The 14,375-nt window shown below is 45.2% G+C and overlaps 1 protein-coding gene across 6 annotated transcripts in view; it reads left to right on the forward strand.

Moving 5' to 3' along the window:
* The first annotated feature begins 12,977 nt into the window (after positions 1-12,977).
* UBE2U (ubiquitin conjugating enzyme E2 U) overlaps positions 12,978-14,375 on the forward strand; it is a 47,844-nt gene continuing 46,446 nt past the window's right edge. For all 6 annotated transcript variants that reach the window (XR_008307105.1, XM_053249851.1, XM_053249848.1 and 3 more), the window contains exons 1-2: positions 12,978-13,178; positions 13,482-13,604. Coding sequence is in view for 5 of the 6 variants with exons in the window: in XM_053249851.1 (XP_053105826.1) it covers positions 13,536-13,604 (69 nt within the window). In the remaining variant the exon portion in view is untranslated. The remainder of the gene's footprint in view (positions 13,179-13,481; positions 13,605-14,375) is intronic.

A 14,375-nucleotide genomic window follows, 5' to 3' on the forward strand; every position in this document is an offset into this window, starting at 1 on the left:
ACTGAGCATTGCAGATAAAACTTACAATTGCACTTCAGGGAATTCAGCATTAGAAACAAGAAATAAAAATCAAAACTGGTCTGTGAATATTACAGAAAATTGATTTTGTCATTCCCAAACACACATGAAGGCATATTAGACATGAGCATTTATTCTCCAAATCTCTTGGTAATCTGTGTGTGTGTGTGTGTGTGTGTGTGTGGTGTGCACATGCCTATGCCTGCAAGGCTCTTCCAATTCACTTAAGTGGAAAGGGAAGTTCCACGCATGGCACTGCTTCTGAGAAATGAGGAAATCCATTAAAATGGGACTTCTTTGCTTATATTGGTGTTCATTTGGTGGATCAATCGCAAAGCTGAGATGTGTAAAGGAATAGATTGCCAATAAATTTCATGAGTTTTCATATAAGTTTATAGTTCCTAGAGAGCAAGGATGGTACAGTGCCTAGAAATTGGGTTGGACAGTCATCCATCAAGTTCATAAAGTACCTTGGCAAGTAGCATCTCTGCCCAGTTATGCTGTGCTTCAAGAAACAATTAGGTGGCAACTTGCAAGCAAGAAAATCAAGAATCCTATAAACAGTTGCAGAAATTAAAAAACCTAGCAAGCAGAATGCATTTCATCAAATGTCCATGCTGTTCTAACTTATGGTAAAACTCATGATTTTCTTAATAAATTATATGCTTGGCTCCTGCCAATGATAGCTCTAGGAAATTAACTGCTCAGCTAGTATAGCAAAGAGACTAAGAAACTGAGCTACAAATTGGGAAGTCACTGGTCTGAATGGCATCTCAGCCATGTTATCTAATTGGCCTTAAGGAATTTATTAGTCTTTACATCCTTCTGCAATATGGTGATAATACTAATTTACCAGAGTTGTTGAAAGGATTACAAGTTCATGTATGTGAAGTGCTAGGACTCCAGTCTATTCACGCATTTCAGCTTTGCAAGCTCATGAGCCTCTTCAAAAACAATTTAAAAATGTAATATTTCAATCATGCATTTAAGAACATAAGAACTACTCTGCTGGATCAGGCTCAAGGCTCATCTAGTCCAGTACGGATGTTCATGAAATGGATTTTGTATTTTATTTCAAGCTCGAAATGAAACACAAATGGCCAAACATTTCATTGAAACAGCAGCTGACCCGGCTGTTTAGATGAAACAAAAATTGAAATATTTCAAGTGTTCTGGCCATAGGGTACAATGGGGAAACTCAAAACGCCCCATTGTTCCCCATAGGAAGCTCCTAGGACACCAAAGTGGGTTGGGTGGTAGGGCATAATGGGTGCTACCTACCACCCAACCCACGAAAGAAATGGGCAAGCGGGTGATATTTAACACATTTTTAACCTTTCCCCAAAAACACTATAGGATCCTATGGGGGTTTGTGGGGAAGGTTAAAAATTGGTTTAAAATCACCCGCTTGCCCAGTTCTTTTGTGGGTTGGGTGGTAGGTAGCACCCATCATGCCCTACCACCCAACCCACTTTGGTGTTCCTAGGAGCTACCCATGGAAAGCAATGGGATGTTTTGAATATCCCCATTGTTCCTTATGGCTGGAACAAGCTGCACTCACAGAGTGCATGCATAGGTTTTGCAAGCCTGTCTTGAAAAACACTGCAGAAGCACACACTGAAAGGGAATCTGTCCCTCTCAAAACAGACCACACATTTTCAAACACAGTCCAAAAATAGCTTTAAAAGAATCACTGACCCAGAAACCACTGCTAGCCATAATGCCTGCACTGCACTAGCATCATTGACACAAGTTGCTCTTTCATACACAGTTATGACTCCTTACTTCCTAGCATTGAAATAGCTGCCACAGCAGCACCCTTAGCAGCAAGCATAGCAATAACCTCAACTAGAGCAACTTCAGCCACATTTTAACTGAGCACACCTTGCAATGCAAATTGCAGAGCAGAGCATTGAGTGAAGCACAAGTTAGTCTCAAGACCAGACATGGAGCTCATTACAGCCATCACCAAGACATATTACACACTGTCCATTTCTCACCACAACACTATCTCACAAACAAAAGAAGCCACAACCCAAGGAAGCCAGACACCCAAATTCTGCCTTCTGTCAATCTGAGCTCCAGCAAAACCAGATAGTTATAGCAGCACTAGCACAACATATTATAACAAGTGCTGAGAAAACCACAAAATCGAATGTACCTTCCTTCCTTCTTGATGCATCCTCTTCATGAGAGGCACACTATAAGGGCTTTCTCTGCCTGCCAGACCCTATACATTTTGAAATTCCCTACTTTGGGTGCCCCCCTCCCTCCTCCCAGCTAATGGGGGCACAGGTGCCCATGACAACACTTGATTTGTAGGGATGTGCACAGAACCAGTTCAGCTCTCCTTTTCTGCAGCGCCAAACCAGTTCAAAATGCTGGCATTCAAGCTGGTAAAAAGGCCAGGAGGTTACTTTTAAGGTAACCCTGTTACCTGGAGCATGCACGTTGGCCATTTGTATGGTGAGGCTGAACGGGCCTGCAAGGAAGAACGCTGCAGCCCCACATCCGCACTTTTTGGGAGAGCGCCAGTGGGGGGGGGGAGTGGCAAGGCAGGGACGGACAGGTAAGAGGCCCACTCCCTCCTGGGAGTGCACAAAACCGGTTCCATGCACAACCCTACTGATCTGTATAACAAACCAACCAAGAAGCAAGCAGATTGCAATCCAATTGGAAGCCAAAACCAGAGAACCAATCAGCAAGGGAAAATCCAGCCCCTCCAAATGGCACTCAAAATGTCAATGTTTCGACTCAAAGCAGGGTTGTTTTGAGCTCAAAATGGGCCTTTTATTCATTTTGTTTTGAGCTCAAAACACTCGAAATGGCCCGTTTTCAGTCAAAACATTCTGCACATCCCTATAGTCCAGCACCCTGTTTCCCACAGTAGCCCACCAGATGTGTCTGAGAAGCCCACAGGCAGGAGACGAACGCATGCCCTCTCTCTTGCTGTTACTCGCCTGCAACTGGTGTATAGAAGCATCTTGCCTTTGAAGCTGAAGGTGGCCTATAGACAACAAGACTAGCAGCCACTAATAGACATCGTCCATGAATTTGCCTTTTAAAGACATCCAGCGTTTTTAAATTTAAAGCATCCTAACCTACCTGGCAATCAATTTCATTGGATGACCCTGGTTCTAGTGTTGTGAAAGAGTGAAAAATTTCTCTCTATCCACACTCTCCACACCATGCATAACCTCTATCATGTCTCCCTGGTTCACATTTTTTTCTAAACTAAAAAGTCCCAGGTGTTGTAACCTTTGCTCATAAGGAAGGTGCTCTAGGCCCCTGATAATCTTGTTTGCCCTCTTTGTTGCCAGTAAACCACAGTTCGCAGTAGTGCTGCAAAGCACCCCTCTATTAGATATCTCAGCAGCACCAGATAATGGTATCATGATCTTCATGAATTTTTCACCACACTTCATCAGAGAGACTTGTCTCAGAGCAGGTCGATAGTGCAGGCTATGCTGACACTGTGCCTTCAGGTTGAGCTGCCAAACAGACTGAAACAGGACCTGCCCACGCCTTGCTAATGAGATATTGCCAAAGCTATACAGACCCAGCGAAGGTAAATCAATCAGTGGAGAAATTCTCCCTCCTAAGAGATAACATGCGCAGAGAAATGGCACATTTCCCAAGCTGTCCACATTAATGAATTGACTGAGAAAGACCAGGAAGGAGTCGTTTGTTAGCAAACTGTAGGAGTGTATCTCTGCACCTGGGAGACACCAGAGGCTCAAGAAAAGTAAACAAACATTAGCCCACCTCACAGGATCACATCCACATTTGCATAGCCACTCTTGCCTTTGTTTGGCAGGACACACCTAGAGTGATTGAGTCTAGCCCACAATAGACAACTTTGTCTTCCACAGAGTCACCCACCCTACAATGAGGGAGAATTGCTTGGTAAACAAACTTTGCCTCAGGGCACGTTTTTGGATATAAATACACCAGCCAGGCCACAATGGCTTCGGATTCTGGAGGACTCCATTCAGGGCTCTACTTGGACTCTACAGATTCCACTCTGTGGTTCCAAACAGTGATCTGTGGTTGCTGTTACTCCTTGCTCTTTCTCTCCACTCCTACCCCACGCTTTGCTCCAGAAAGAGGCCCGAGCGCCTGGCCATCACACACCGAGCATGCCCAGTAAAGACCGGTAATAACTAATTTCTTGTCCCTTTCTAAGCTCCCCTTTTGCTTCTCTTTCTGCTTCCCCTCCCTGTTTTTCAGGCACTTTGCACTGCAAGCCTCTAAGCAGACTCTAATTTGGAATTCTAGCCCAATAGTTACAAGACTTTACCAAGACTCTCATTTAGAGTTTTAGCTAAATTATTGAATTGCCTTGCCTAACTAACCCTTTGCCTTCTATAATCTCCATTTTAACTTTTAATAAACCTTTTAAACTGCACCTATGTCTCCTCTTCCTTTCCAAATACACCAAACTTGCTTAAATTGGTACTGGAGCCGAACTGCTCCCTAACCCAAGCTACTTTTCCCACTTAATGCCAAAAGTGTAGTTGAGGTGTCTAGCCAGCACCTTGGGCCAGTTCTGGTAATGTTTAGGGATGTGCATGGAACCAGTTCCAACAACCAGTGGTTCCACCGTTTTGAAGGCAGCAGAGTTGACTTTAAGCGTGGGGGTGGGTGCACTTCCCCCCATTGGCGCTCCATTTGCAAAGGGTCTGTCGGGGCGGAAGTAGCTGATGCACCTATGTGCATTGGGGCATGCAAGCGCAATTTGTGCAATCAGGCATGTTGCGTACTTCCACTGATGTAGGTCCAATGAGGCAATGGGGCGGCAGGGAGGTACGATGCCATCTTGATGGACCCTTTGCAAGTGGGGCTAAAGTGGAGGTAGAGGTAAGTGCACCCTCCCCTGCCTTTAAAGTCAACCCCCCACCTTTGAACTTCCCCCACTCAGTTTCATGCACATCCCTAGTAACATTTCAGAGGCATATCTAGGATAGGGCAGCCATGGCACGTGCCCTGGGCGCACTTGAAGGGGGTGCCGCCACCATGCCGGTGCCTGGCCTTTTCCTCAGTGCTGCCGCCGCTGCTACTGTCAGCCAGTTCTGCCACCGCAGGCAGCACCAGGTGCCGTTCGCCACCTCTGGGCGCCCTGCGCTGCTCACCACCGCACCTCGGAGCTCCCCATGCCGCAGAGCCAAGCCATGGGCGGACCTCAGCAGCCCCGCATGCGTATATTAGCTAGTCGTAGGCCCAGCCGCAGCAGCAGCCGCCACCCAACCAATCCACACGGCTTGTTGTCTCTGAGGGGGAGAGAGAGGATGGCTGGCTAATATGAGTCCCCAGGTGTTGGACTACAACATCCAGGGCTGGCGCAACACGTTAAGCAAGAACTGCATGGCAGGGGGTGCTGGCGTGTGCTGCTCCCATCCCCCACACTGCCACCCTTCCCCTGTTACCAGCTCCCTGCCGCCAAAAATTTGGAGCCGGAAAAAGACCTATTGAGGAGGAGGGCTGCTCCTCTTTTGCGGTAAGCACAAACAATCCCCGTCTCCATAGCAATGAGGAACGGAACTCTCTCCTTCATCGGGTAGTGAAGGAGAAGGACCAGTGTGCACATTGCAGCAGCCCAGCTCTCCTCCTCTCCCCGGGTGAAAGAAGAGCGGCCGCTGTGGCTGGAGGAAGAGGAAAGGGAGGAGGGAGGACGCCGGGCAAACCAACGGGGCGATTGGGCCAGTGCAGCGCGGCTATGAGCGACGCCGACGCCCAAGACTATGTCTCCCATTGGACTATCCTGCACTGCAGGACCTGCAGCTGCTGTTGGAGGCTGGGAGGGAGGGGACGAAGCGTCCTCCTGGGAGTCGAGCTGGGCGCTGGGCACACCAAGCTGGTGGGAAGGGAGAGTGTGCCTCCTCTGTCCTCCGAGCATATGCAGAGTGCCAGGGAAGAGCATGCCTCCCCTTCCTCTGAGCATCTGCAATGCACAGAGGCGAGGGATCCTAGAAGTGCATGCAAATTGCTGAGAATGAGCAGTCCTGCTCTGAGTATATGCAGAGTGCCGAGGAAGCATGTGTCTCCTCTTCCTCTGGGCATATGTGGCCTCTTATGAGCATCTGCACAGTGCTGAAGAAGGGTGAGCCTCTGAGTGTATGAAAAATGCTGCGAGAGAGCAACACATATGCAGAGTACTCGGGAAGAATGTGCCTCCTCTGAGCATATTAAAAGTGCTGAGGAAGGGCGATCCTCTGAGCAGATGCAGAGTGGTCAGGACGAGCATGCCACCACTTTCTCTGGTGTATGTCTCCTCTTCTGAGTATATACAGAGTGTAGTGGCAAGTAACCCTCTGAGCCTATGCAGACTGCACATTTCCTCCTGGGAAACTGAAGAAGAGACCTGCTGCTCACTGGGGTGGGTGTGCCCCTGAGCATGTGTGGAGTGGCTCTCCTACATTATCAGGGCCTGGGAGAAATTCTCTGGTGGTGGGAAACAGGGATAACGACCATCTTGGCACATATTCCCAGATGTGTTTTCCTACCTCCATTGTGTCAGTGGGGGGGGGGGGCGGGGGGCGGAGCAGGGGCAGTAATGAGCCTTGGATTCTGCCTCACTCCCTCCTTCAATTATATTATACTGAGGAAAACTAGTAGCATTGCATGAACAAACTGAAAGGGTAAACAAGTTTGGGGAAGGGGTGGTGGTATAGCTTGCCATTAATACTGATGAGGGAGGGGTGTTGATTTATAGGTTGCAGGGGGGCGCCAGAACCCCTAGCACCGGTCCTGACAACATCCATCACCCATGTGGGTTTTTTGGCTGTGGATGATGGGACCTGTAGTCCAGCAACATCAGAGGACACACATTTGAAAACCTCTGCTGTAATGAATTATGCTCCCTGTAGGGATCAATCATGGACGGCTCAGTCAATAGGGAGGCAACAATTTTGGGGACTGTTGGAAAACCCAGTTTACTGCTGAATTTTTACAGGAATTTTGTGTGGGTGGTGGGCTTGTTTTTGTATTTCCCTTCTAAGTTACTTTTTCCCACCCTACTGGAACAAAGCAGTTTTTATTCTAAGTTTGCGTCAGATGTTTGGACAGGGGCGCAATTTCAGTGTTTGCCCTGGACACTATTTTCCATAGATACGCCTCTGTTTCTATAATGTTCCTTTTGAGATATGGTGACTAGAAATGAACACAATACTCCAAATGTGGCCACACCATAGTTGTAGAATATAATGCATAGTATATATAATGCTCAGAACTACAAAAACACAAGTAATATTAATGTGCGTTCTTTACCAAATATTTCCCTCCATCAACAGGAAACAAAGTAGCCAAATTATCTTCTTATGTCACATATGCAAAGCATTGCTATATCAAGGAGGTTTATGATGTTGGAGACCAGTCATATGGCTCTTACTCATACAAACCACATCCATGGATTCTCTGAAGAGGCCTGTCTTCTGGCTGGATCTTCAGTCACCACAATCATCACTCACCACAACTCTATTCCCTCTGTGGGCCTAAAACCCCCTTGGCTCAACAATGTGGCAGCTGAGAATTTCTGCAAAAAAAAGTGTGTGTGTGTGTATTAATGTGAAGATGATACAACCTGCATGGTCAGCCATATTTCTTCCTTTTTTGATCTTGAAAGAACAATAAAATTTATATTGCTGAGGTAAAAGATGATATTAAAAACACAGACACAATATTGAGGATACATATTAAAAAGGCCTCTTGGAAACAACCCCCCACCCCCACCCCCCACAATTATTAAAAGCACCTGTAGTGTCCACGGTAGAAAAGTTATTTTCATACTGATTTCATTTCTGAGTAAAATAGTCCTTTTGTCTCATTAGTGCTAAATATATATTTAGTAGCAGCCTGAAGATCTATATTTCTGCTATTCTGCCACACTACAGTTGAAGTGAATTGAAGTGAATCACTAAGGACTAGAGAAACAAAAATATAACATTTAGATTTGTGAGAGAACTAAGCACATGCATATGAATTAATTAATAGGACACATATAAGCTAGAGGAGTCCAGCAAAACATGTTCTGTCTAATTCTTGAGAGCTGGGCTACAGAAAATAGGTCTGCATTCATTTTCAGCATTTTTAAGTAGATCTTCTTGCTATCCTTGCTTCTTAAAGTGCTTCTCTACCTCAGAGCACAAGACAAGATCTTGTGCCTGGTGAGGAAAGAGCCAACCCTTTAATCAAATATCCAAGGCCATTAACAAAGGAAACAAACCTGTTGTCAATTCATAAGATACAAGAAAGGCAGACGAGATCTATGGAAGCCAGCCAATGGAAGAGGGAGAGGTGTTTTAAGCAGTCATTTCTGCCAAAGACTGCAGTTGCAAAGGTAGTCCGAAGAGGGCTATATTTGCTTAGGCCTTGCTATGACAGCTCTGTGTTGGCTTGTTTGACTGATTGATTGACTGGATTTTGCATTTCTCTCAGTGTTAGATTACAACAAAAACAACAATAAATTCTAAGACACACACACACACACACACACACACACATACAAAGCAAGGACGGGAAGCTTTTGAGTACTGGGGAGGACACAATTTGCCATCAAGTTGGCCAGTGTACCATACTAAAATTCATTTGTACATATTTTGACACCAAGGGCCCTTTCTCATGAGAAAGGGCAATAGGGTTAACAGGGAGGAAGTCCTGAAGAGCTTATCTCCCTGGTTTTGTGCACCTGTGAATAGCCTCATAATCTCACATATGGGTCTGTGGCACACATGTGAGATTATGTGTCACACATATAGGCGCGTACACACTTCACATGCATGCTTGAATGCATCTCTCAAAAGTACAAGGCCAGCATGTAGCTAAAACAGCCTTTCCAAGTTTACACAAGGTTTGAGTACTGAAATGTCTTTTACAAATTAGAGATTCTCACCACCTCTCCTTGCTTTGCCAACACCTGTACAGGGGACTCTATATCTCCTCCTGATGAGAAGTTCTTCCTTTTGGCATCGTCCACGAAGCTACTCTTTTCTTGTATTTATTCTGTTTCTCTTCTCCTCTTTATGCCTACATTTCAACACTAGCCAGACACTAGGCTATTGGAGCCTTCACCACCCCAACCCTTCTTCCCTCATCTAACCGCTTTGAGCTACCTTCACTCCCTGTACAACTGCAACAGCCTCAGTGTTGCTAAACAGTATCACCATTTGCATTATGCCTTTGCCTTAACAATAAATGTTATTTGTTTCAAAAACCATGTCTCTGAGTCTCTCACTCCTTCGGGGTTCCCTATCATTGGCATTTGCTTGTGTCCAGAATGCAGTCTGTTTTTTATGCACACTCACATATTTGGTTTCAAGCTAATTCCCACTGTTTATCCTAAATGCATAGATACAAATGTGTAACCTAGCCTACACCTGTGTAGCATTCCCAACAGTCCCATATTATATGGGAAGTCCAGTATCTGAGGCAACAATCTCTTGTCCTGAATGGGATGCTGTTTTCCACATATTATTGGCAGAGCCTGGGGCTCTCCCTCATCCCTCAGTGCATTTGCATTGAGCCCTTTGAAGTCTGGGTGCAGTCAATATTATAATGTTAAAGGAACAACAAAGTTCACAAAAGAAGCCCCAGTTGCTCTGCAAACTTGCAGGAGCAACTGTCTGGTTTTATTTACATCTTGCAAGTTGCTAATTGTTCACTTATCAAATGTAAATAGACCTACAGACTCCTGCTAACCGACTCACCATTTCTGGCAGATTCAGTGAGGCTTTCAGTGGGGAAGTTGCCGGGATGTAGTGTGTTTGTAAACCTGGGGGATTTTCTCTTAATTTTTCACCTGACACTTGCTCTGTGTCTATGTGAGATGGTCTGTGTAAACAATAAGCCTTGTGAAATCATGGGGCTTGTTTTGTGGTTTTTACAAATGCATTGCTGCTCAGGATTCTAGGATGACCCCCACCCCAGGACTCCCCCCACTTGTGTCTCATATTCAGGCAATGGAATGTTGGCAACCCTACACCTTTGTGAACATGTGTGGTAACAGCCCTTAAGAGTCCCCACATTTTGACATCAAAATGCAGAATTTCCAATCAGGATGCTGTATGTCATGTGCTAGGTCCCTGCTGAGGAGATCTAGATGCACTGGTCATCGACCAAGCCCTTCTGCCACCTGTTGTGGGCAGCCCAAGAGTGGGGGGAATGTTTGCAGGAGAGACCTGTAAAAGAACAGAATAAGAGGCTTAGCAGTTCCTTCTTATCTCTGTGTATTTCAAAGACTAGACACCATTGCTAGGCAAGGATCTGGTAGCCCAGGTTTAGTCTTCTGTTCTCAGTAGTACACTGTAGATGGTTTTAGGGGATAATTTAATGCGATGCAGCACTCTTTTAGTCATCCTTTTGTTCTCTTCCAATGTGTGTTTTTATGCAAAGGTTCCAATGGGTTAGTGATCCTGATGTAAGAACTTAGAAATGGTGGCTATTCTAGAGGAAAAGGCTTGATCCTGAAAGTCCAACCCTAGAAGCTTAGAAGGATTTGTCATTTATTTATTTATTTAACATATTTTTATACCACCCAAAATTTACATCTCTGGGCGGTTTACAACCAGATTAGAACAAAGGTAAAACATTAGTTAAAAACAAAAACAAGAAATTTAAAACACAGCAATTTAAAACAAAACAAAACACCATATTCTAAAAACAACATCAAAACAATTAAAACAATATCAGTTAAAAGCCTGGGTGAACAGATGTGTCTTTAAAGACTTTTTTAAAATTGTCAGAGATAGGGAGGCTCTTATTTGACTAGGGAGGACCTCTCCTGATGATCTCAATGGGTGGTGGGGTTCATGACGAAGAAGACGTTCTCTTAAATACCCAGGGCCCAAGCTGTTTAGGGCTTTATAGGTTACTAGTAGCTTTAAGCCCGTTTCATTAACGGGCGCTAGTAGAGAAGACTCACACAGCTTCCTTTATTTCTCCTCCCGCTCCCTCCGTCTCTGGCGGGGCCGAGTGTGGCCGCCGCCGCCAGCAGGCCGGGCCCAGTCCTCTCGCCGCGGCCACTGCTGCTATCGGCCCCAGTCACCCCGCAGCGGCCACCGCCACCAGCGGGGCCAGTCTCCCCGCCAGCGGCCGCCAGCACACTCAGTTCCCCCACTGCCAGCGGGCCCAGTCTCCCTGCTGCGGCCGCTCGGCCGTACCGTGTTTTCTGGCCGAGGCCGCGGCTCCGCCACCGCCTCGGCCGGCTTCCCCCGCTGCCGCCTCCCCCCGCCCGGCTTCAGCGGCGGCCGGGCTGGACCCGCCGCCGCCGCCTCTGCCCTCTCCGTGGCCGCCTCCGGACTCCCCTCGGCCAGGCTGATCAACCGGCCAACATGGCCGTCTGGTGCCGGCGGTCGTGTCTCCCTCAGCGTGTTCTGGGCATGCGCTCCGCGCATGCCCAGAACAGCCAAGGGAGACACAGACGCACACAATCCAATGAAGACATGGACGCACGCCAGGGACTTTATTATAGAAGGATAACTAACACCTTGTATTTTGCCCAGAAACATATCGGCAGCTAGTGTAACTCCTTCAATACGGGAGTAATATGGTCTCTCTTAGATGACCCAGAGATGAGCCTGGCTGCTGCATTCTGGACCAACTGTAGTTTCCGGACTACATACAAGGGCAGCTCCACATAGAGCGCATTGCAGTAATCCAGTCTGGAGGTTACCACCAGATGTACCACGGTTTTGAGGTCGTCTATCTCAAGAAACGGGCGCAGCTGGCGTATCAGCCAAAGCTGACAGAAGGCACCTTTGGCCACTGCCTCAACCTGGGACACCAGGAAGAGACTTGGATCCAGAAGCACCCCTAGACTGCGTGCCTGTTCCTTCTGGGGAAGTGTGACCCCATCCAGAACAGGCAGATCAAACTTGTCTCTCGAGTTTCGACCCCGCACAATGAGTACCTCCATCTTATCTGGATTCAGTCTTAGTTTGTTATTCCTCATCCAGCCCATTACTGCCTCCAGACAGGCATTTAGGGAGGTTATGCCCTCTCCCGATGATGCTGACATGGAGAAATAGATTTGGGTGTCATCAGCATACTGATAGCACCAAATCTCCTGATGATCTCTCCCAGCGGTTTCATGTAGATGTTAAACAACATCGGAGACAATACAGCCCTGAGGGACACCATACAAAAGTTGAGATTTTGAAGAACAGTCTCCAAGGGAACATTTAAGGAGACTGTGGGAACAGCCATACCTATTTTAAATAAATAAATGGATTATACCAGGGGTTCTCAAACTTGAGTCCCCAGCTACAACTCCCATCATTACCAGGGTCAAGAACATTGGCGGGGGGGGGGAGCAAGTTTGAGAACCCCTGCATTATACAAATATAGATCTATAATGGCATTATTAGATCAGAATAAATGATGGAATTTGTTGGATTCTTTGCAAGATTGCTTTTAGAATGATTGATTCCTGGAATCTCAAAGATCTTCAAGCACATGTCATATTTAGGATGAAAAATGAACAGGAAACAGCAAGAAAACAACAACATTGTATCACAAAGAGATACAGTCATGCAATCCTTCAAACTCCTCTTTCTCCAGTTTCCTCACTGGATTCAGCAGCCCCTTCCTCAGCAAAATTTTTACTCGCTTCAACAGCTCGCCTCATGATTAGTTACTGAGAAAATTAAGTGAGTCCCCACCCGCACCCCCGTATGGTTACTCAAGCAAAAACAAACAGACAAACAAATAGGCAAACTACCTTTCCACAGTGAAGGTAAATTATGTTTAACTGCAATAGTATTTCTGAACTTTTCCTGTATGATAAAAGCCACTTCTTCTGTAACCTGATCTCAAGCAGAAAAGGTTGCAGAAGTTAAAAGATTACATTTTCAAGATTTGGATGATAGGCTGCCTCTGATTGGAAGTGGGCAAAAGGAGCAAACAAAGGCCTTTACTGATTGGTTGAAAGACAAGCTGCTGTTGCTAGGTTACGTTCTATACACAGAACCTGGCCTACTTCTTGTGCTTTTCCACAGCCTCCTTTCTGAGGATGCCATGCCTGCATCTGTCCTGCTATAAAAGAAACAAGCAACGCATCAAGACTGTCCTCTCTTCTCTGCTGTATGCCTTTCTGCAGATATGACTACATAAAAGAGAGTTTAGTCTCCTTTGTTTTAGATTCTCTGCATCAAGTTTGTATACCAAGGGTAACGTAACTTCCTATTTATCATTTCTGCAAATTTGGCCAAGTTCAGTTTTGTTTCTCAATTTGTAGAATAAACTTTAAATAATAAAACTTTTGTTTTATAACTACTTCCCTCATAAATGCAAAGCAATCTTATGCAGATTTAACGAAGGCTTTGTTCAGAAAACAATTTCCTTTCCTCCTCCTCCTTTCCCTCTTTTTTCTTTCTGACTCCACCCCCCACCCCCCACAGGATTCCCACTGCGACAGACTTCTAATTCAGTTGCTAGATAGAATGCAACAAACTTTATTTTTCTTGTTTTAGAAGAAATTGCTTGTCCTGTGAAGCTACAAAAGCAAGACAAAGACACCTGCAGTTATGATGCACTCAAGAGCTTTCTTGCTGTTGGAAAGAGAGTTTAAGGAATATGAAGAAGCTAACATCTTTGTGAGTACAAGCAGACTTGCCCCACTGTGCTCAAATTTATTTATTTATTTATTTATTTATTTATTTATTTATTTATTTGAAGCATTTACTATACCGCCCACTCCAAAGACTCCGGGCTGTGTGCAATGGCATGTAAATAAGGTAACATTAAAAATTGCAATCAAAATTACATTAAAAATAGCAAACTAAAATAGATAATGGAAAGGAAATAAAGTAAACTACAGGGCAAATGCCCGGCAGAAAAGCAAGGTCTTCAGTAAGGATTTAAAGACCGGTAAAGAGGGGGCTAGATGAATCTAAATGACCAAGATTGCCAGCATTGTATTGTTTATGTTGCACAAGATAATAATAATAATCATAAAATAATTAATAAACTTTATTTGTTAGCCACTCCATAACAAATTGTTTTCTGGGCAGCTTACAACAAAACATTAAAACATGAGATAAAAACACACAACAGATTAAATCATAACCAACCATGGGGGAGAGAGAAAATACAAAATACAATACAAAACCATTTAAAATACATTTTTAAAAAATCAGTTAAAATCAGATCAAAATTTAAAATTTAAGTGTTTGGGAGTGCTCCTGGACCCAAAGCTCTCCCTGGTTTCTCAGGCTGAGGCAGTGGCCAGGATTTTATCAGCTTCGGCTGATATGACATCTATGTCCATTTCTGGAGGTAAATGACCTTAAAACAGTGGTACATATGCTGGTAACCTCCAGGCTTGACTACTGTAATGCACTCTACATGGGGCTGCCTTTGTACAT

This window comes from Hemicordylus capensis, chromosome 4 (assembly GCF_027244095.1).
Source record: "Hemicordylus capensis ecotype Gifberg chromosome 4, rHemCap1.1.pri, whole genome shotgun sequence".
In the NCBI taxonomy this organism is placed as follows: domain Eukaryota; kingdom Metazoa; phylum Chordata; class Lepidosauria; order Squamata; family Cordylidae; genus Hemicordylus; species Hemicordylus capensis.